This window comes from Anopheles merus, chromosome 3L (assembly GCF_017562075.2).
Source record: "Anopheles merus strain MAF chromosome 3L, AmerM5.1, whole genome shotgun sequence".
Taxonomy (NCBI): domain Eukaryota; kingdom Metazoa; phylum Arthropoda; class Insecta; order Diptera; family Culicidae; genus Anopheles; species Anopheles merus.
In genome coordinates this window covers 33,569,387-33,592,270 of record NC_054085.1, presented here as the reverse complement: position 1 = coordinate 33,592,270, position 22,884 = coordinate 33,569,387, and the positions used below count along the sequence as shown (strand labels likewise).

The 22,884-nt window shown below is 49.1% G+C and overlaps 3 protein-coding genes across 4 annotated transcripts; 2 read left to right on the top strand and 1 right to left on the bottom strand.

Annotated features, from left to right (window-relative positions):
* The first annotated feature begins 1,737 nt into the window (after nt 1–1,737).
* Nucleotides 1,738–9,250, top strand: LOC121599179 (mRNA (2'-O-methyladenosine-N(6)-)-methyltransferase). Of its 2 annotated transcripts, XM_041926770.1 has the most exons (5): nt 1,738–2,282; nt 2,458–2,623; nt 3,672–5,623; nt 5,694–5,837; nt 6,680–9,250. In XM_041926770.1, exons 3-5 carry the CDS (start codon nt 3,687–3,689, stop codon nt 6,975–6,977), a joined length of 2,379 nt encoding a protein of 792 aa, XP_041782704.1. In that variant the 5' UTR covers nt 1,738–2,282; nt 2,458–2,623; nt 3,672–3,686; the 3' UTR covers nt 6,978–9,250. The 2 variants fall into 2 exon arrangements, with proteins under 2 accessions (XP_041782704.1, XP_041782703.1); XM_041926769.1 differs by having other exon boundaries at nt 1,738–2,623.
* Nucleotides 9,251–10,830: 1,580 nt separating this feature from the next.
* LOC121598882 (E3 ubiquitin-protein ligase mind-bomb) lies at nt 10,831–20,510 on the top strand. The gene is given in 8 exon segments (XM_041926234.1): nt 10,831–11,878; nt 13,847–14,839; nt 15,954–16,061; nt 16,147–17,232; nt 17,308–18,142; nt 18,145–18,236; nt 18,238–18,480; nt 18,574–20,510. Coding segments are annotated over 8 exon segments (3,654 nt in total). The 5' UTR covers nt 10,831–11,722; the 3' UTR covers nt 18,715–20,510.
* On the bottom strand, nt 20,423–22,274 carry LOC121598883 (28S ribosomal protein S31, mitochondrial). The gene is made up of 2 exons (XM_041926235.1): nt 22,127–22,274; nt 20,423–22,041 (listed from the first exon to the last, which is right to left on the bottom strand). Exons 1-2 carry the CDS (start codon nt 22,156–22,158, stop codon nt 20,862–20,864), a joined length of 1,212 nt encoding a protein of 403 aa, XP_041782169.1. The 5' UTR covers nt 22,159–22,274; the 3' UTR covers nt 20,423–20,861.
* Nucleotides 22,275–22,884: the final 610 nt, after the last annotated feature.

Genomic DNA, 22,884 nt, shown 5'->3' with positions numbered 1-22,884 from the left:
GTTCACCTGCTTTAGAAGGTAGTGCCCTGGAGCCAGCCATTGGTGCTAGAGATCCTGGAACCAGCGGTTGGCACCAGTGGAACTGGCCATATGCATGTCTCAGCTGTGTCCTGATAAGTGGTGATAAGGATGGTTGGGAATACCATGATATTCGATGGAGTATGATCTCGTTTTTTCTTGATGAAACTACCCAAGTGACATTTTCGAGTAGATTTTTTCGTTTTTCGAGCTGCTGGAAGCTTAAAGAGCAGGCTTAAAGTTAGCTTAAAGAGCTGGCGATATCAACGACTTTAAGCTTATTATAACAGTTGAAACGTCAGAGTGAAGCGTTTTTGCTGGTGCCATTTTGAGAATTGTCATCACGTTGTGCAAAAGCTACCGGCCCAAAAAAAACATGTGTACTTTTCAATCCGTATGAAACAAAAAGTATATTGTAAAACACTCTTTCACTTTTTTTGTTGGTCAATGCGCTTCCCTGCTATTCTGATACTCCTGGATAGATCGTTTATTTCTTCTTACTCAGTGTTTTGATTGTTGTACACCGAGGACGAAACTGCAAGCTTCCTGTTTGCCCGGCTTCTACCGAAGTTCTGACATAAACTTCGTGTGTTGTTCACTCACACACCCATGTTTTCAAACGTTTATATGAGGCAATGGGTTAAATCGAGCTGTTCACAAGTAGTTTAAGCTAAAAATGTAGAACAGTTGTCACCTGGGTATGTTGATCGTCTTGGGTGTGTGAATGACTTGGGGGGTTCCGCTGAGGATGTGCCGATACCTCCACTTGCTCGTACAAAATATTTCAATATACCTATCAGAGTAATATTATCGTAAAGATACCTCCGTCCTTCTCAATCCTGCGTTAGGGTAATCATCATGAAGTGGAGAGGCATAATATATAAAAAAATATTTCAATATTGAACAGTCATGTAAAAGACATGAAAAATCATTGTTTGACATTCTTTTCTTCTACCCATAGAAATATTCTCGTCACTGTTGCCCGATGAAAATGCTACATGTTGTTTTAGAACAACAAAAAAGTGGACAGTTTTAGCACACGAATCTAACAATACAAAATTAAAATATTTTCTTAAACTACACATTACAGACACATCACAACATAATTAAAAACTATTTAAGTGAAGACATGTTATAAAAAAATGCACCCAACTTTACATTACACGATAACAAATATGCTGTACTAAAATGACAATCACGCACCGCGTCCCGTTCACTTTCGAAGCACCTGAACCCGCCCTTATAAACCGGACCATCTCGTCAAAAGTTCCAGAGTGACCAGAAATATCGATTTATCTGTACAGGCGGTCCTCGAGATACACGGTACCGCTTATACGCGGATTCGGAGATACGTGGTTTTCTAAATTTGACAATTCTTTGAGCAATTTGTACTGATTTGACACATCAATTATAAATTGCCAAATAATTTCCGTTTTGATCGAATGTTAAAAACTGTTTCAAAAGATTTAACACTATTATGTTCAGTCAAAATCATATCAAATAACTCATAAAGTGACTAAAATCGCCCCCTACTTGCAAAATTGCACGAAAATCAGTGATATTTTAGCTGGAAACCACGAGATTCGACTTACGCGGAAATTCGAGATACGCGGTATTTTGCGGCCGTTTTCGGTCCCCATTAACCGTGTATCTCGGGGACCGCCTGTACAGATAACTCGGCATTTCTGGTCACTCTGACCGTGCTTCGCCAGGCAGCGAGAAAACGACAGAAGTAAAAAAAATGCAAATGGCGTACGACGGTGGGCTGTAGTGAATTTTTCCTCGTCACCGATTTCTCGTGCTTTGCGATAGTTTGCGCGATGTTTTGGCGGCCGATCGGTGCGTGAAACTGTGGTGCGTTCGATGCCGCAGCTCGGTACGCTGGAGTACGCCGAGTTGGATGCGGTTCTGTGCGGAAATAGGCCAGTGCATCTTTTTACCCAAAACCGACCTGCTGCTGCTGCTGCTGCTGCTACGGCTGCTGCTCCGTGCAGCTGAAGCGCTGTGCCCTTCTGTGCTCTGTGCCGCAGTAGCTCGAGCTCGAGAGCGTTTGGGAAGCGAGCAGCGGTGGTGCGTCGTGCGCATCAAAACAATCCGTGACGCGTGTGTGTGATCCCGCTTTTGGTGGTGGGGTGGGGTGGGTTTTCGAGTGTGTGTTTATTCGTATTGCCTTTCGTTGTGTTGTTGCTGGTGGATAGTTTGCGTTAGCTGCGCAGTAAACAGATGCATACGGACCGTTGGCGGGGGTGCAGCAACAGCAGCAGGTAGTTTTTTGTTGTTGCTGTCGTTGTTGTTGTGGTGTTGCCGTAGGCCACTTCCTCGCAAGAGTGCCATATCGAACGCCACGGAACACGTACGGAATCGGGTAGTTCCGGAGCACAACGACGACAGAGTGAAGCAGTTAGTTCGTTTTGGCGGGTTTTTTTTCTCTTCTTCAAGAGCTATTTTCGTTCCCTCGCACACACGACTACCAAGACGATAAGAGACGGAGGAGAGGGAGGAGGCCTGGCTACACGGTTCGCGCGCACCAGCAAAACGCAACGGGAAAAACGGCGCGCTTTTTTCTGTCTAACGATCTCCCACCACCACCACCCCGCCATCGCAGGTGAGTAGCATTTGGTGATGCTAATGTGTTTCCCCCTTTTTCTTTGTAGCATATGTTGTAGCGATCGTTACGAGGAACAACAGATTTTTTTTTGTTGTGTGTGGAACCGGTTGCAATAAACGCAACAACCACCATGTGACACCTCGGCAGGCATCGCGCTTCCCCCGAATGTTGCACGAACGTCCCGAACCAATTCAACAGAGGGGAGGGGGGGGGGGGAAGCTCCGTCATAATGCGGCCAGTAGCACTAAATGCAGCTTCCGAAAGCATCTGTTTACGATCCGCTCATGTGGCGGAAGGTGTTTGCCTTTTTTTCGTTTTAGGATGCATCTCATCACAACGGAAGGAATGCTCGTTCGAAAAATGAAATCTCAGTTGCATAGACAACGGTTTGGCAAGCGATAAGAAAGCTCTTTTTTCACGTCGTTTAACAGGAAATCCGTTAAATCGACTCCAGTTGATCCTGGGGTACTCTAATACTTCAAGTTCAGGGTGAAATATTTGGTCTTTGGAATCAGAGATGGGAACGTTTTCTTGTAACTAATGCAAATTACTAGTAATTCTAGGAAGAATCAGAACCTCAGTAAACGAAAATCAGAGAGTCCCAATAGTCTTGTCAACCTTTAAAACCTTTTATAGCGATTTTAAATTAGCTACTTTTAATGAGCTTCTTTTGACTAGTTATGTTAGAGACTTTCGTTAATTTCATTGTGGATATCAGCTACTCGTTATTATTCGACAAAAATTAAAAAAAAATCTCTTTTATTTTGATTAAAAAAGCGTGTGTAAAACTAGCTTAGTTGTAGCAGGATAAGTAAATATAAAAAGCATAAATTACTTATCATATATTAATTTAAATTGAGTGCAATAACTGATGCATACGCTGTTTATGTTGGGAAAAAGCGATTTAAACTTCTAACAATTGAAATTAAAGAAATTGTACTGGAATATTTGATTAACTAATTTGAAATTCATATATTTTTTTAAATTAATTTAAGTTTCTCTAAGATCATAACCCAAAACCGTTCCATTTTATTCCTCGTTTCAGGACGAAAGCCACAACATGAATGACGTTGGCATGAGCAGTAAAACGGAGAACATACTCCCGGCGGCACCGTCCGCCTGGGACCAGCTGACCAACCCCTCCCTGGCCGAACAGCAACACCCGCAGCACCAGCAGCAACAGGTGCCACCGCTCCACCAGCATCATCCGGCCCAATCGCCCCAAATGCAAGCGTCCAGCCCGACCACCATCAGCGCCCCGCTGCTAACACCCACGAAAACGACGCCTCCCGACGTGGCGCACACCCCGTCCGGCGCCGCCCCCGGTGCCCCCGGTGCCAACTTCAACGAGGAGCTGGCGCCCGAGCTGACGCAGCAAGGCTGGCGGAAGTTTTGGTCCAAGCGTGAAGGGCGACCGTACTTCTGGAACAAGCTGACCGGCGAATCGCTCTGGGAACCGCCCCAGCTGAACCGTGGCCCCCAGTTCGACCCACTGACCGACCCGCTCGGCATCTGCAGCACCAGCCCGCTGAACGGTCCACTGCCGATGCACAACAGCACCGGCTACAACAACAATTCCCATCCCTCGCCCCACAGCCACCACACGCTGAAACGACGTGCCTCGGAGGACGCAGCCCAGCAGCAGCCGCAGCAGCAGCAGCAGCAGCATCACTCCGCCCATCTCCCGCCCGGTGCCGGCAGTGTCGGTGGGCCGCCACCGCTCAAGAAGTACGTCCTGCCCGGCCCGTGGGATCTCGAGGTGCCGACGAACGTGCTGATCTACGAGCGACTGCCCACGACCTTCCCGCAGCCCTACCCGGAGGTGGAAGCGTTGCGCGGTTCGCTCACGCTCCGGCTCGCCAAAACGTACGAGGATCTGTGCAATAAGCGGGAATCGATCGCGCCGCCGAAAGATTCCTTCCAGCGCTGGCTGATGGAGCGGCGCATCATCGACCAGGGCATCGATCCGCTGCTGCCCAGCCAGTGCACGCCCGAAATCTCGCCCCAGATGTATCGCGAAATCCTGCGCGACATACCGATCAAGATCGTGAAGCCAAAGTTCACTGGCGACGCGCGCAAGCAGCTCTCCCGGTACTGTGACGCGGCGAAAAAGATCGTCGAGCGGCGCGGCGCCAGCGAGGAGAGCAAAAAGATCGTCAAGTGGAACGCGGACGAGGCGTACGAGTGGTTGCGGCGCACGGTCGGCGCCAGCTACGAGGACTTCCAGGACCGGCTGACGCATCTGCAGCGCCAGTGCGAACCGCACATCATCGCGACGGTGCGCGTCAGCGTGGAGCAGCTGTGCGCCAAGCTCTACCACCTGTCGATGCAGCACGCGCGCAACATCCGCGAGCGGCACGCGCAAATACTGAAGGAGCACGGCATACCGGAGCTGTCCGCGCCGCTGCAGCCGCCCGTCACGCGCAAGGTCTGGTGCTATCCGGTGCAGTTCGCGCTGCCTTCGCCCCGCATGCCGCAGATCGACTACAGCAACGATCGCGACCACATGGTGATCAAGTACACGAACACGGCGGTGATGGCGGCGCCGGACACGCACGTCGTAAACATATCGCACCTGCAGAAGCTCGAGCAGCTGTACCGGTACAACTGTTTCGATGACAAGAAGTTCGATTTCTTCATCGGCCGGGCGTACTGCATGCTGAAGCGGTACGCCACCTTTCTCGGCAACAATGCGAACCCGAACCAGCAGGAACCGGAGCTGACGCAGGCGGCCCTGCCGGCGGTAGTGTTCGAGTGTTTGCACCACCACTTTAACGTGACGTTCGAGTGCTTTGCCAGCCCGCTGAACTGCTACTTCCGCCAGTACTGTTCCGCGTTCGGCGATACGGACTCGTTCTTCGGGTCGCGGGGCTCGTTTCTGGACTTTAAGCCGGTGTCGGGCTCGTTCCAGGTGAATCCACCGTACTGCGAGGAGCTGATCGATGCGAGCCTGCAGCACATCGACCGGTTGCTGACGGATTCGGTCGAACCGTTGAGGTAACGGGGAGAAATGTTTGTGCGATATTGAATGCAACTGATTGGAATGTTTTTGCCATTGCCTTCACAGCTTCATTGTGTTTCTGCAAGAGTGGAAGGATCCGCCGCTAAAGTGTCTGTCCAAGATCGAGGACAGCCCGTACAAGCGCAAACAGGTGGTCGTGATGGGTATGGAGCACGAGTATCGCCATGGCCTGCAGCATTGTATACCAAAGTGAGTAATCGAAATACACAAACATACCACATCGGTTAGTGGGACCGGTTGTAGTTGAGTCAGCAAATCATTAAACCCCCCTCTGAAGCGGGCACATTTGTCGCAGGCGTTTGTAGTGTGCGTAATGATTTACTTGAGCATGTGTGCTAACCTTCTTTTGATGGGTAATTGTTTTATATATCCTAGAAAACTCGGTAAGCTAAGTCACTTTCGAATGTAATCATTGTTTTTCACCGAGCCCAAGAAGTTATTTCTCATTTCATTTTCATCATAATTTTCAATTTCTTTTGCATGATTTTCAACCAAGAGAAGCCTTTTGTTTACTTCTAATTTTCTAAATATAGTGCTTTAATTCCATTCACACGAAAAGTAAATAACTTATTCGGCGAATCCTGCTGCTTCTGCTGCATGCAACGAATATTGAACTTTAATTTCCACTGCTACATACTATTAGTTGAAAGTAGGAAGCTTTGAACATTTTGCCACAAAACATCCTGAATTTAAATAATTATTTTTGTATAATTTTTCAATTTTTAGGTTTTGTTTAACGAAGATCGTTTTGTATTTGTTGAAGATCGTCTGAATTTAACGAAGCTCGTTTCGTATTTGATGAAGCTCGTCTGCAGGGGCGAAATGTACATGACATTGTTAAATTAAAGTGCTATAGCTATAAGAATCTGTTTAATTAAAAAAATATAAAACAAATGCAATTCACTCATTTCACCAGCAGTGTGCACCACCTCACTAAATATATCAGCAAAACAAATACCTGTAGGAGCAGCGGCAATTTATGCTCAACTACGAATCTAATCATACGCTTTTTTTCTTTTGCACTTTTGCAGATCGGAGGTGAACTTTAAAAGCATCGTCGGCACGATGGTGGTCTGGTTGCAGAATGCGGCCGGGTACGCCCGATGGGCCCCGACCGAGGCGCGCGTCGACGCCCTGCTGGAAGCGTTCCGTCCGGGGCGTGAGCGCGACCGGGACAAGGCAATCGCCACCAGCACCGTACCAGTGCAGCCGAGCTGTTCGGCCACCGCCAGCTCACCGGAACCGGGTATGGCGGGGAACAGCGGCAGTGGTGCCGGTGATCTGTCGTCCACCGGTCCGAGCAAGCCTTCGACGCCGGCCACCGTTTAGGACCGCTCGTGTGGTTTATGCAGAGTATAAGCAAGGATGCGCCAGGTGTCGAAGTGGGTCGAAGTAAAAAACCGGTTAAAACAATAATAGCAATCAGTAACAAACGTGTACCACATAGAAAACCCCACACCAACCGTACGCAATGTAGTTTTTAAGCGATCTACTCGAGAGCGCCAATAGAGAAAGACATCCGTTAGCGGGGGGTGGTGTACCTTTGAAGTGTACGCGCCACACCAATGCTTCCCTCTTTAGTTTGTAAAAGCCAACAAAACAGACCAACCAATACATTCATAGCAATCACGATTCAGTTTGATGTGTGTTTGTCCTGTTTATTTGTTTGCAACGCACTTTGCGCTCTCGTCGACCACGGGCAGAAAGGATCCGGTACGGTACGGTGGGCAGTAAACACGCCTAGAATGGTTTACATGTATAAAAGGATTTACATTTCTTTTCTAACTAGAACAAACAAGAGAAAAAAACAACCGCGAATCACGTTGGTGGTAAGGAAAGGAATTGGTAGCATAATTCCGACGGGTGGAAAATGTGTGTCGTGAAGGAGGAAGGAGAAGGAAAAACAAAACCCGAGATCTCTATTGCCTCTACGTTGCTACGTTTTAGGCCGATAGTAGTTGTCACCGAAGTTGGGGCATAGCTCCAGATCGGGCCATATTCGAACGAAAGTAACGATTTATATATATATACACACACACGCGCGCGCATATTTTGTATGTACAGATGAAAACGTATATTATCTTAAATTAATTGCCTCTTCAAATCGTTTCGCTGGTATAGCGACAGCATGGTAGTGAAATAGCAACAACACACATAATTCCCATAGCGTACAGGGAACACATTCACAAACAGCAGCAAAAAGGTTTTTAAAAATCACAACACAAAAGGACTATTTTGTCACTGAAAACTCCTTTGCATGGTAGAAATTCAATGCATAGTACAGAAAAGGTTCTTTACCGTTCGATTTATTCGTTCGTTCGTTCGTTCGTTGGCTAAATCTAAGAATAGGAATGTTTTAAAGGTTGGCCTCACCACCCCATCCTATGTAAAATGTGTCCCCCCAGCCCCTTCGTTTATGATTAAGGTGTAGGAAAACAACGGCCGCAGTCGCCGATAGGTACAGTTAAATGCAGATTTATATATTTATTAAACACACACACACAAAATACGTACGATTGAGGGCTTGAGTTGCGTTTGAGCGTAAGAGAAAGCCCGCAAGGGCAACCACATATGGTAAGGTGTGTACGTAACTTCTCTCTGGGTCTTACTTTATATATTGTTGTGCGCGAAGTGGAAAGCGGAAACAGTTGGCTATACTGTGTAACGGTGGCAATTTTATTTTTAAACTAAACGATAAGATTTATTCAAATAACAGTGAGATTACGTAGCGTGCGCCCTCCAGGTACGTTGGTTGGTAAAAAGCGCTTCTTCTTCTTCTTCTTTCACGATCGGAAAAAGAAAGATCGAGCTTGCTGTAGAGAAGGTAGTTTGTAGCATACCTTTCCAACCATCCAACCATACTTCGAGTTTTTAGACGGTTTACTAATAGAGAGCAGAGCGGACGATTAGTAGTAGCAATAATGAGCGGTTCTTTCAGCGATCAATTCAGATCGAGCGAGATCATCCTTCTTTTCCAACAAGCGTGCAGCGTGTATTCGTCGTGTTTGTATGTGTGTGTGTGTGTCTGAGGATCAAGGTTAGAAGCAAAAAAAGAGGTCTTTAGTAACTTTGTTGTTCAACTAGTGGTTAATACACACACTTTCCACACTTACAAAAAATCCGCTGACGATATCGAACACAGCGTGTCAGAGTATACAGGAACCGGAAGATGATAATATCCACCCGATACGTAACCCACTTAGAGGGTACGATCGCGTGTCTATTTAAGCGCACTCGATTACAGTAAACAAACCTCATTCTCAAAAAAATTAAGTAGAATTTTCTTTCTGTGTTACTGTGTTTTGGCATTACATGATCGATCAAGGGCGCACGGCACAAGTGAACGTCCACGCGTATATATACACACACACACATAAATTATTAGTTCAAAAGCAACAATGTACAAATACAACAAAAGGCACTCTATTCTTGTAGGGAAACTCCGGTATCTCTCCCCCCAATTCTTAGCAACGGAAGGAGGAACAGAAAAGCTGGACGAGGACGTAACAATGCTTATTACTCTAATCAAATCAGTTTTTAGATCGGAAATATAATGTTACAGATTGAACCAATAAATAAGGAAAAATTATTTAAAACGTTAATGTTTACTGCTGTCGGGCCGTGTATTGAAGGTTGTTTGAACGCTTGGGGATAGAGTGAAAGAGTACCTTAGATATACTGATCCATGGATGAAGTTCTCATTGAGGCTTCTCCGTCATCATCTTGGGGTCTTTACATCGACTTACTAGACTTATTTGGTGTCCTTGGTGATGAGGCACCGTCCCAGATGGGGATATTGTTAGGATTTTTGAAATGGATCTCATAAAACTCTTATCCGTACTAACTGCTGCCTAATCCTATGGGTTAACCGACGTTCGGCGCAGTGAGGATCACGGCGCGAGAGAGATGTGATGTCCTCATTCAAGCCTCACCTCATTGTTGATGGTCTCAAATAGCCTAGATCTCGACTATTTCTTCATTAAGGACCTTGAAGACTTCCTATATCGCTCTCTCTCTCTCTCTCTCTCTCTCTTGTTGGCCTGCTAGCGATAGAGCACGTCGTCGTAACATGGCCCGGACAAGAATTATTCTCCAGGATGTTCGGTCCCTGGCTACAGCCTCTTGCATGTAGACACCCAACCTTCGAAAGAACTCGCTTCATCTGATCCAGCAATCGAGTTCGCTGTGCTCCCCTGCGACTTATGCCGAACTGGGGATCGCTGTCGAACACCTTCTTGGTGGGGCATTAGTTCAGCATCCTCATGACATGCCCCAGCCATCGTATCCTATCAGCCCTTGAAGACCTTATTGTACAGTTATCTGTAAGTTGGCGCTATCTGTCCTCCTTGAATGCCTATCAGTTGGGTTTGTAGATTTTGGTACACTCATATATGATGGTCTCCTAATAGTCTGTACATATCGACTACATTGTTACTGAAGTCCTTAATGGGCTTATATAGATGTCAAAAGGATAAAGCTGGATGACTTCCCAGAATGCTTGCCAGTTGGGTTTTTGGATATGGTATCAGTTGCTTGATCTATGAGCTAGAATCTGTACGTTATGCTTGTTAACATAGAAGAAACACCAGCTTCGTTTAAAACAAATAAAACTTAAGATAAGATAAACGATAAAACTGAGTCTAACCAGAAACTTGATAAAAAGCGCACAAGGCCTGGTTGGTGGTTAATTAGTGTGTGGCAGAACCTGCTGCAATATTTAAGTACACATGTAGTCAATTTACAGGAACTCTAAGTCGTCGACAGCTATGCCACAACAACCCTAATATCATGGCATCCTCAAGACCGAAGCCGAATCGTTCCTCGGTCCAACGTCTGCAACTCCAGCTGGAGTTATCTAGCTTCTGGTTAGCTCATAAATCATTAATCTAGATCTAGATCTAGATTGTTCTCTTCGAACATTCAACGAAATTTTTGAATCAACATAAACCATTCTTTCAAACAGCAAGACTAACACTACACCACTATAATTATTCACCAAAAAGGAAACAAAATTACCAAAGAGCTGAGTTCAGGGGGTTAAAACAGCTCCCAACCGACGCTTCGAATTTCGAACCCGATTTGACGTTTCGTATCCGTGCGCGCTGTCAAAGTTCGGGCTGCCTTCGGGTTGCTTCGCGTTCAGCCCTTCCAAAACGGCAAACGCGGTCACACTTTCCCACACACACACACACATACACATACACTATTCCGTCTTCCAGCCCGTGCGAGCCCGTAGTTTGAAAGCTGCTGGGCTGCTCAGCACAAGCAAGACCTAGGTTATTTCTGCAGCAGTTTTTGTTCAATGAAATATCACCCCCAAACGTACACCTGACCCCAGTGGGGAGAATGGACCGAAACCAAAGTGCTGTGATTTGAAAAACTGGTGCAATAGCTGTCCACACTGTTGCAAGGTGCAACGAGGGATCACATATCCAAACCCCCCCCACCCCTGCCTCTGGTGGACTTTTCCGTGCGGGACGGGTGCGAAAGAAAGTTTGGTGCCAGGTGCCCAACCTCCTCTTCCTCGGGACACGCGCGGGGGAACAATTATACAAGTTTGATCGGTTGCCCAGTAATTTGGCATACAAACACACACACACACAGATAGAGGGAAGTGCTGGCTGGCTAGCACGAGTGTAAAAAAAGTGCTCTATTAGTGTGTTGGAATTGAAGGCAAAGTTGTGTAAAAAGTATAAAAGTTTTCCAACATCTCCAACATATTCTGGCCGCCCCACAAACGGGGTGCAAAGCGAGATGGGGTGGTAAAGTGTGCTTGTGTGTGTATGTGTGTGTGTGTGAACAGTTTTCCATAGTGAAGCGGTAGCAGCAACAACACCACCAGCAACAAGAAACGAGAAGAAGAACGCGGTTGTGTTGCCTTTTTTTCTCACCAGCATTCACATCAAACGACGACGACGACGACGACGACATCTCGTCATTGAGTGAGTCAGAAAGGCAGAGTAAAAGAGAGAGAGAGCGAGAGCGAGAGGGCACGATAATAGTGGTGGCAGAATCCATCCCGCAGATTGTTGTTGCGACCGCTGCTGACAAGATTCCAATGCACACGGGAAACAATGGCCTGTGCTAGTACCTCGTCCACGGCCAGCATGGAGCTGGTGGGTCCGGCTGGGCCGACAAACGTAGCGGCCGCCGCACGACCTTCACGCTTCACGATGGAAGGCGTCGGATCGCGGGTCATCCGCGGGCCGGACTGGAAATGGGGCAAGCAGGTGAGTTTCAGTAGAACATTCCAGCACTGGCAGAACTGCCGGGCCGAGCCAGTTCCGGGATGCGCCGGCACAAGCGCATGCGGTTCCCCGAACCACGAACACAGCGGCAAAACGAGAGATCACAATTTGGGTCATAAAGTGTGTGTGTGTGTGTGTATTTATGGAAAAAAGGGAAATCCTCTTTCCCCAGGGGAAGAGGGCTCATACTTAAGGAGGGCGCACGATCAGCAGGTACCAGAAATTAAATCCCGATTTTGTGCGTTTTAGAGCGAACCGAAGAAGCGAACCGTCTGAAGGCAATGCGAATGGCATAATCTTTATCTGTTGCTGATGCTTGGGATGCTGCTGAATTTGGGATTTATGTGACCGACCCGTCCGACCGCTTGAGAGGCACGCACCATTATTAGCATTTACGGCAAAGCGAAGCGATGGTAAACGCAGGCAAGCGAAGGGCAAACGACCGTACACACGGAGAAAAGGAGCATCCGCTTACAAGAATGATGCAGCAAAGCAGGCCACGAGAGAGAAAAAAACGGCACACATAAAGCGGTTTGTTTGTGTCTGTGTGTGTGCGAGACCTCCGGTCGGCTCCGGTTGGTCGCTGGAGTGAAGAAGGCAGCGCAGCGTTAATTTAAAATTTATTATTTCATCAATCAACGGCCAACAGTGCCGATGGTGGATTGCGCACGGAAAACAATTGCAGCACCGCCGGGAGTTGCCCGCTCACTACGGTTTACCGATTTGTAACATTTGGCAGTCTGGGGGAGGGGGGTTAGTCGTCTCGCCTACTAAAGCTAAAACTAATTGGGAGTGTGCAAGAGAGCCTGCTAAGTGAGGCGCCGCTGTTATGCCTTTTTTTTTTCTTCTCACAAGCTTCCAGTTTGTTTTTCGTTTTTAGAGCGTCCTCTGTACTAGTGGATGGAGCTCGGAATCGAACCTACCCGATTCCGATTGCATGGTCTGAATCAATTCCGGAGCCGATTCCGATGCTGGAATCGATACCGATTCCGGAGTCGATTCCAGAGTAGACTCTCGAGCCAATTCCGGAGTCGACTCTGGAGCCGATCCCGGAGTCGACTCTGGAGCCGAACCCGGAGTCGACTCTGGAGCCGAGTTGAATCTAGAATCGACTCTGGGGGGACTCCGTATCAAAGCCGATTTCGATTTCGGAACCAATTCCGATTCCGTAACTAGTCGATCTGGAGTCGATTCCGATTCCGGACCCACTATCTGGAATTGATTCCAGAAAACTTCGGAGCTAGCTGGAATCAATTCCGACCAAAACTTCATTTTTCCCATCACTACTCTGTACCACATAACCATGGCCAATGAAGCATTGGTTTAATTACGACAAAACGATGCTGCGGAGACTTCTTCAAAAATGCACCCCTCCCAAAAAAAAAGATAGTAAATTGGTTTATTTATTTCCTTTCAACGTCGGTTATGGCAGCGAGGGGTCGGACCCCCGAGCACCGCGTTGCGCAAAAGTCGCCGCCACCTTCAAAAGCCGTTTGTGTGATCACTGGGGCAAAGGAAAACAACAACACGGCCCGAGACGCCGGGACATACATTGGGGCATACGGTTCACGCGGCCAACCAACCACCACAAACCGCAGTAGTCACATGGGAACGAGAGACATCGCGCCACTATTAGATCGCGTACGCGATCATCATGCCGCCTGCCATGTCTGCCTTCTCAGCTCTCCGCGCGATAAGCGCTTGACCCCGGACAAGATTTCCGCCTCGATGTGCCGGGGTTGTTTTCATTCGATTTTGCTGCATCGGCTTTGCATCGGGCCGCGCTGGGGAATCTCTTCCGGCATCAGCCCTCTAAGCTCGATTTCTATTTTGATTTGTTTTTAATTCTCTCTCTCTCTCTCTCTCTCTCTCTCTCTCTCTCTCTCTCTCTCTCTCTCTCTCTCTCTCTCTCTCTTTCTCTTTACTTTCACTACGCCCGCTGGTTTGCAGGACGGTGGCGAAGGGCACGTCGGCACGGTGCGCAACTTCGAGTCGCAGGAGGAGGTGGTCGTCGTGTGGGACAATGGGACGGCCGCCAACTACCGGTGCGCCGGTGCGTACGATCTGCGCATCCTGGACAGTGCGCCGACCGGCATCAAGCACGAGGGCACGATGTGCGACACCTGCCGGCAGCAGCCCATCTTCGGCATCCGCTGGAAGTGCGCCGAGTGTAACAATTACGATCTCTGCTCGATCTGCTACCAGAGCGACAAGCACCATCTGCGGCATCGCTTCCACCGCATCACGACGCCCGGCGGCGAGAAGACGCTGCTCGAGCCGCGCCGCAAGTCGAAAAAGATCGCCGTGCGGGGAATCTTCCCGGGGGCGCGGGTCGTGCGCGGCGTCGACTGGCAGTGGGAGGACCAGGACGGCGGCAATGGGCGCCGGGGGAAGGTGAACGAGGTGCAGGACTGGTCGTCGGCGTCACCCCGGTCCGCCGCGTACGTCGTGTGGGACAACGGGGCGAAGAATTTGTACCGCGTCGGGTTCGAGGGCATGGCCGATCTGAAGGTGGTGAACGACGCGAAGGGCATGACGGTGTACCGGGACCATCTGCCGCTGCTGGGCGAGTATGGGCCGGGCCGGGCGCCGAACAACTTCCAGATCGGCGACCAGGTGACGGTCGATCTGGACATCGAGATAGTGCAATCGCTGCAGCACGGACACGGCGGCTGGACCGACGGGATGTTCGAGTGTCTCAGCACGACCGGCACGGTGGTCGGCATCGACGAGGACCATGACATAGTGGTCGCGTACCCGAGCTCGCACCGCTGGACGTTCAATCCGACCGTGCTGACGATCGTGTCGTCGCCGATGATGCTGCTCGCCGACAACCAGCCGCAGCAGTTCGCGGTCGGCGATTTTGTGAAGATCTGCAGCGACCTGGAGCGCATCAAGATACTGCAGCGGGGCCACGGCGAATGGGCGGAAGCGATGGTGCCGGTAAGTGGGAGTTGTGTTTTTGGTTTGGTTAGCGATTGTTAGCCGTTTTTGTTATCTGTTTGTTATCAGTTATTCGTGCTATCAATGTACAGCAATCTCCGATGCCATTTTTTTATATATTGTAAGAAGCTTTTTAAGCAATACGACTATTTGGTTCATTCCTGCTGAATAACAAATGCATTTTGATCAATTATAATCCTCAATAATGTTATAACTAACCCCTCTCAGGGCATCCTATAGATTCCATACTAATAATTCAGTAATATTTAGATAGAAAATGGAACAAATACTAATTGATTAGTTTACTAACTTTAAAGGGGTTCAATTACAGAAACAAATTCAAAGAGGAAAGTAAATCAGATAGGGCTAAACGGGGCAAAATGGGCACCCTTTATTTAAGCATTATTTCACTGGGCCAATGAATGTGTATTATTATTACAGGGTTTTCCAGGAGTTCTCATAGCTGTGGGACACTTTTATGACTCTTTCTTACTCGAAATGAACTTAATGTAATGGAAATTGGACTCTATAGCACCCTTGTCAGACAAATCCAATAGGATTTTCCAAGGAGCCTGTCCAAAAAGAGTGCCACAGAGTCCAATTTGACCATATAAGGGAAGTTCACTTCTGATAGGAAAGAGTCAAGGAAGTGTCCCAAGGGGGGTGAAAAGGGTAAAATTAGACATAAATACGTAGGCAGTAAAGTGTGCGACCATAAAACGGCTTTATATTTAACAATAATCACTTTTGAAATGAATCACCGCAGCTTTGAAGTGTTTGTTATGTGGATTTGTGTCACATTAAACTTTTAAACAAAATAAGTTAATAGTTTTTTGCCAGAAGTAATAAATTTTCTTCGCTGACTATTAACTTTTTGAGCCATGCGTTTGAGCTTATGACTGAGTCATATGAATCGTACAAAAAAATGGGCGCGAGTTATCTGAAATGAATCACTTTTCCTCAGAATCAGACTTCCATCCTTCGCTATGATTGAGTCAAATCAAGCTGTTGTCATGTTGTTGACTTAAACCGGGTTGAAATTAATGTTTTAAAAGACAACGACCTTTTTCTTAGCGACAATTAACAACATCCCGTTTGCTTCCTTCAATTACAGACGCTCGGAAAGGTGGGCCGCGTGCAGCAGGTGTACCACGACAACGATCTGAAGGTGGAAGTTTGCAACACATCCTGGACGTACAATCCGCTCGCTGTGACAAAAGTTGTAAGTCTGCGACAAACGAGCCACCCCCGGGGGAAATTCTTCATTTAACGTCCCAACTTTTCTGCTCTTCTTTCTCGCTGCTTAGGCTTCCTCGTCCGACGGTGCCACGGCCGTCACAACCAACGGCGAGCGGCTGTCGGCGATACTGAAGAAGCTGTTCGAACCGCACGCCTCGGGCGATACCACGGAAGAGCTGGTAAAGGCCGCCGCCAACGGTGACAAGGCGAAGGTGGAAGAGTTCCTGATCGGTTCGGCCGGGGGCCAGAACGTGACGCCATCCTCGTCGTCGGCGGCCGGTGCCGCTGCCAGCCTCGGTGAATCCCAGTCGGTCGTCAAGGTCGACGTGAACGGTGTGTTTGCGGGCCATACCGCCCTGCAAGCGGCCAGCCAGAACGGCCACCTGGAAGTGATCGAGGTGCTGCTGCGTCACAATGCGGATGTCGAGATCGAGGACAAGGACGGCGATCGGGCCGTCCATCATGCAGCGTTCGGCGACGAGCCGGGCGTGATGGGCATGCTGGCAAAGGCGGGGGCTGACCTGAATGCACGCAACAAGCGGCGCCAGACAGCGCTCCACATCGCCGTCAACAAGGGCCACTTCAATGTGGTGAAAACCCTGCTCGAGCTAAACTGCCATCCGAGCCTGCAGGACTCGGAGGGTGATACGGCGCTGCACGACGCCATTTCGAAGGAGCACGACAACATGCTGGCCCTGCTGCTCGACAACGGGGCGGACATAACGCTCACCAACAACAACGGGTTCAATGCGCTGCACCACGCCGCGCTGAAGGGCAACCCGAGCGCGATGAAGGTTTTGCTGACCAAAACGAACCGGCTGTGGATAGTGGAGGAGAAGAAGGACGACGGCTACACGGCGCTGCACCTGGCGGCGCTCAACAATCACGTCGAGATCGCGGAGCTGCTGGTGCGCATGGGCAAGGCGAACATGGACTGCCAGAACGTGAACCTGCAGACGGCGCTGCATCTGGCGGTCGAGCGGCAGCACGTGCAGATCGTGAAGCTGCTGGTGCGCGAGGGCGCCAACCTGAACATTCCGGACAAGGACGGCGACACGCCGCTGCACGAGGCGCTGCGGCACCACACGCTGTCGCAGCTGCGCCAGCTGCAGGACGTCGAAGGGTTTGGCAAGATTTTGATGGGCTTGAGAAATGTACGTTTTGTGTTTGGCGCTTTGTTTGTTTTAAACATTTTGTAACTTACATATGTTTCCTTTTTTTTTTGGTAGAACACGGACAAGAAAGCGTCGGCATCGATTGCCTGCTTTCTGGCGGCCAATGGGGCCGATCTGACGATAAAAAATAGAAAGCTACAGACACCGCTGGACCTGTGCCCGGATCCGAATCTCTGCAAAACGCTGATCAAATGCTACAACGAGCGCAAGACGGACGATATGGACAGCATGACCCTCGGTATGGCGAGCCACACGGGCGGCGGCGGCGGCCCCCCTACCATGCCACTGCGGCGCGGTGGCTACCGCCCGCCGGACGAGCCGATCGCTTCCACGTCCGCGGGCAATCCGGGCACGAGCGGGCTCGGCTCGGGCGGCCTGAACCACGCCCAGATCGACGCCAACCTGCTGATGGGGCTGAGCAAGATGTCGATCCAGCCGAACGCGGCCGGCGAAGCGAACACGAACGTAAGCGTCAATCACAACACGGCAAGCGGCGGTGGCAGCGGCGGCGGTGTTTCCGTAGCCTGCAGTGTCGCAACCACCACCGCCGGCGACAGCAGTGGACCGCTGGACGAGTGTCTGCTGTGCTCGGACCAGAAGCGCGACACGGTGTTCAAACCGTGCGGGCACGTGGTGTGCTGCGAAAACTGTGGCCCGCGCATCAAGAAGTGTCTGATCTGCCGGGAGTCGGTGCTGTCGCGCGAAAAGATCGACGAGTGTCTGGTGTGCTCGGACCGGAAGGCGTCGGTGTTTTTCAAACCGTGCGGCCACATGGTGGCGTGCGAGCACTGCGCCCCGATCATGAAGAAGTGCGTCCAGTGCCGGACGCAGCTCGAGCAGATGGTACCGCTGTCGGTGTGCAGCGGTGGGCAGGGCAGCGTGATCAACATCCAGCACCCGGTGGAGGACGGCAAGAAGGATCTGCTGCACAATCACAACGCATCGCAGCAGCAGCAGCAGCAGCAGCAGCAGTTGCTGCAGGGAACGAACAAAGCAGGGCTTGGCGTTGCCATGAACAACACGATGTCGCCCAATGCAAGCGCACTGGCGGCGGGTTCGGGCAGCGGCGGCGTTGCGCTGGGCAACAATGGGCAGGCGGTCGGGGGCGCCAGCAGCTCGACGGGCAGCAGCAACACGAACGCATCGCTGATTGTTTCGCCCAACAATCTCAACCTGGTGGACGATTTCCAGAAGCTGCAGCAACAACTGCAGGACATTAAGGAGCAGGTTGGTGTTTGGGGCGGGAGGTTTTTTTTTGCGTGAAAATACTAATTTATCTTTTCTTTCTCTTGTCCTACTCCTACCACGTCCTGCAACCAGACGATGTGCCCGGTTTGCTTCGATCGGATCAAAAACATGGTGTTCCTGTGCGGCCATGGCACGTGCCAGATGTGCGGCGATCAGATAGACGGCTGTCCCATCTGCCGCAAGACGGTGGAGAAGCGTATTCTGCTGTTCTAAGGACACAAAGAGACAAAAAAAAAACGGTGGATGGAGAGGGGTCCCCATCTCCTCCCGCCGTTTCCATAGGCTTTAAAAATGCGAAGTGGTTTACGATCGGTCATGTTCGAAAAACAGTTCGAAGGATTGTGTTGTGCCGACGTTTGGACTCTTGCCAATGTTGGAGATTTTTCCTGCCCGGGTTGAATTTCTACCTGCCGTGGGAATCGGGCCAAACAAGAGGGATTTTGAAAGATCTTTTACTGACGAATTTGTCAGTATTTTGTCTCATCTCAGAGTAATACAATCGTAACTTGAACTGGTTCAACTTCGATTGCCTGTTAACAATTGAATTTGTGCATTTTCGGTTTCTTTTACTACAAAAGTCATGGGATTTTTGTTGTATTTTTCTTTAAGACTAGGGTTTTCAAACCAATACAACGCAAGAGTTAAGAAAGAGCCTAAACATTATGAGAACCCCTGACCAACTCTTGTTTGTAAGTCGGTTCCATACGATACACGGCCAGAGCATGAGCAGTTCTTTCGTTCTTTTGCAAACAGCAACACCTGCAAAGTCTGTGAATCGGTACTCTATTGGAAAATCGGTAGAACTACAAATTAATCCGTTGGTCTGATCACATGAAAAATAAGCCAATATTATAAACACTCTATCATTTGACCCTAGAAAGCGATTCACGCAAACAGTTTAAACAAGACCGTTTCTTGTTTTCTCTTTAAATTTGCGAATGTTGGAGGGTTTTTCTGTTCGTTATAACAAAATAATCATGAATGTTTGGACTCAATTTTATGATATTTTTTTGTAATTTTGATGTATCAAAAGAACCATGGCATTCTTCTCTTGTGAACCTGTTCATTCATTGTTTCCACGTGAACTGAATGAACCGTATGGTTCTGGTTCATTTGGTATACCTCTATCGAGCAAAACCACGCGGATTTCGCCCCATACAAACGGGAACGAACGGATTTCTCATTGAAAAGTGAGGCACTCATGAGTGCAAATGAGTTAAGATTGGGTGTCGCGGCGAACGCATTCTCGCGAACGGAGTCCATGCTCTGGCCGACAGTCATATTATGTCGTACGACTTTTACGACAAGCCCGTCATGGGTTCAAGCCTCGTATATGCCGATGTCGTCATACGCAGAACTGACCTTTCCTGCTATAAGTTTTGCTTCTTCGTTCGACCTCTTTTTATGAGCAATTTTATCTCTCTAATGGCGAAAGTAATTGCACAAAACACACTCCCACTGGCCCTCAGCCCTCATCCAATGAAGGTTATGAAGCCCGACAAAACAAAATCTTTTTCGAACATGTCGATCGTGTCGATACCTTCCCATTTAGGTCTCATTTACGATAGTGGCTACTGTTAGGTTAGGTGTTTTTGCACTTTTTTTTTTTGTTTTACATAAATCATCATCCACCGACCACTCCTGCCACCTCCCCATCATGCAGACACGAGACGACTCCCTTTGCGCCAATTTGTATTGTTAAGTTAGTAGTAGTAAACACTATTTTGTTTTGTCAATCTCCAAAAACCCTTCGATTACCGATCGTTGCCGTCCACAGCACAGCAGGTGTTTGCACAAATAATCAAACGCTTTCTGCCGCACAACGGAAGAAGCAAAAGAACTCCCCTAGAGTGTGGGAAGATCATGAGGTTAAAATGTGCAAAAAAGTTGACACAAAAACAGGCTTTAGTTATTTTTTTTAGGGGGGGGGGGGGGGAGTGCACATTTCAGGTGCATTGTTTTACACCTTTTTTTTCTACTCATACAATTTGTCCCATTTGTGCCTTTGATTTTTGCTTAAATTATAATTGTATCCAATGCATTAAATAGCTTAAATAGCTTAAAAATAGGTAATTTTTTATAGTGTACGTTTAAAACCATGAAAAAAGACAGTGAACCCCGGGGTAAACCGTGTCGGTCGGGGGCCAGTGTGGGGTGGCACCGACCGTCAAGCAAAACAATCAACCCTTTTTCCGGCACGCATTTATACGATGTATACCCATCACCGAAACAACTTCCGCTCAATAGAACTGTGAATAAAGCAACATCAATAAACCGTAAATAAAATAAACGACGAAAAGTAAAGCACACGACTACACGCACTTTCTCTAGAACGTATTCTATTTTACGGGAATTAATGATTATTTCTCAACCTCCTTCGCCTTGCTGGCCGCTTCCGCCACGATCAGGTCCTGCAGCAGCTCCTTCTTCTGCTCGAAGTAGCCCCGGAACCACTCGATGTGTTCGCGCTTTTCCTGCGCCGTAATGTAGTGGTTCTTCGACAGCCCCACGCACACCAGCTCCATAAAGTGGCGGACCGGGCCCTTGCGCGGGCACCACCCTTCCAGCTGCTCCTCGAGAAACACGTGCTCGGTGAACGGGACGGTCGCTTCCGCCTCCCGCCCCTGCTCGTTGTCGATCGGGAACTTCCACAGCTTGCCCTGCTCCGTCCAGAGGGCCATCTTTTGGAAGTAGTTTGCGGGCGGATGCGTGACCGCCAGCCGTAGCTCGCGCTCGTTCAGCCGCTGCCAGGTGCGCAGCTTGTCGGGGCTTTCCTTCAGCGCGGCCTGGTCGGTAAAAATGCCCAACGGTTCCTCGCCGAACAGCTTCACACTGCCCGGTCCGCCCGGTGCGGCGTGGGCCGTCTGCTTCGCGCTGGACCGCTTGCGCTCGTACCGATCCTTCGAGCCGAAGCGCTCCTGCTCACCGCCGGCACCTCCCTCTTCCGTGCGCCTTTGCTTGGCCCGCTTGGAGTCGATCGATTTCTTCACCAGCGTGCTGCGCGTTGGCTCACGGTCGCCCGATGCTTGCGCCGCCTTCTGTGCCTTCCTGTCCACCGCCATGCCGGTAATGATGTCGTTCAGGTTGCTTTCCCCATCGGCGGCCGGTGCCGCCGTACCGAGCAGCTTCGAGAGCAGTTCCGATTCGGTGCGCTTCGCGTCGCCCCCGAGCGCGCTGGCCACCTTGCGCGTCGCTTGGGCGAGATCTTTCGGGCGCTCCTCCTCCGCGTCGGAATCGGAATCGCTGTCGGAGGATGCTTTTTTGTCCTGCGATTTCTTGCCCTTGGGACGGGGAAGATCGACCTTTTTGACGAGCTTCAGCTCGCTTTCGGTGTTCATCATGGCGAGCAGCTCGTTGAGGCGGTTCAGGGCTGCGGACGATTTTTTGCTACCATCGGCTTCATTCGCGTCGGCGTCGGCGGGTCGAGCTGTGGGCTTTTTTGGTGGCTTTGGTTTGTCGCTCCCATCGCCGGGAGTGTTCGAGTCGGTGGAAAAGCCATTGCAGGACAGCAGCACACGGATGCTCTGTGACTTATGTAATCTGGACAAGCGGCAGCCGGGTGATGGAGAAAATGGGACAAGCTTAGCTTTGTTTGCGGAAGCCGACGAGCGTACACGAATCTTACCTAAACAAAGGTGCACGAGCTATATGGAACATGGTGGAGTGATATCTTTACAAGTTACAACTTTCCAATGAAATGCCCCTTGCCAGACCCGGCGGTAAACCGAACAACAACTCGTGGGATTGTTTACAACCAGGCCCAAAAACATACGCGATGGCAACCAGCAGAGTGACCAGAAATACCGATTTATCTGTATTCCTACCGATTTTTATATGCCTACCGATTCACAGATAAGCCTCCTAAAACTACCGATTTTCCATTTATCCTACCGAAAATCACAGATATTTGATTTTTCAGTCGTTTAAGATTAATCTGTGACGCTTGGGATGCTGTTTCAAGGATTGCTAACCTCATTTGTTACTTATCGCGCTGATGCACGTTTGTTTGTCTGGCACTTTTTATTTTTATCCGTTACAATTTAATGTTCCTAATAAGTAGAAAATGAAGAGATTTGAATCTCGCTGTCGGTGGTTAAAGCTTACCCGACAGACAAAGAGAATGAAATTTTCAGGCGAGGGGTAAGTAAAAACACACGGTGGGGGTCCGTTCATTTTGCGCATTATTACCCCCCCCCCCCCCTCCCCATACCGCTTAACACTTCTTTCGCTTTCATTTCTTTTAACTCGAGTTAAGTTTCGAGTTAACCTACCGAAAACTACCGATAAAATTTTGATGCGCCTACCGAAAACCGCCAAAATAATCTGGCCACACTGATGGCAACTCGATGAGCTGTCAAATTCAAAATTGACAGTTGAAGATAT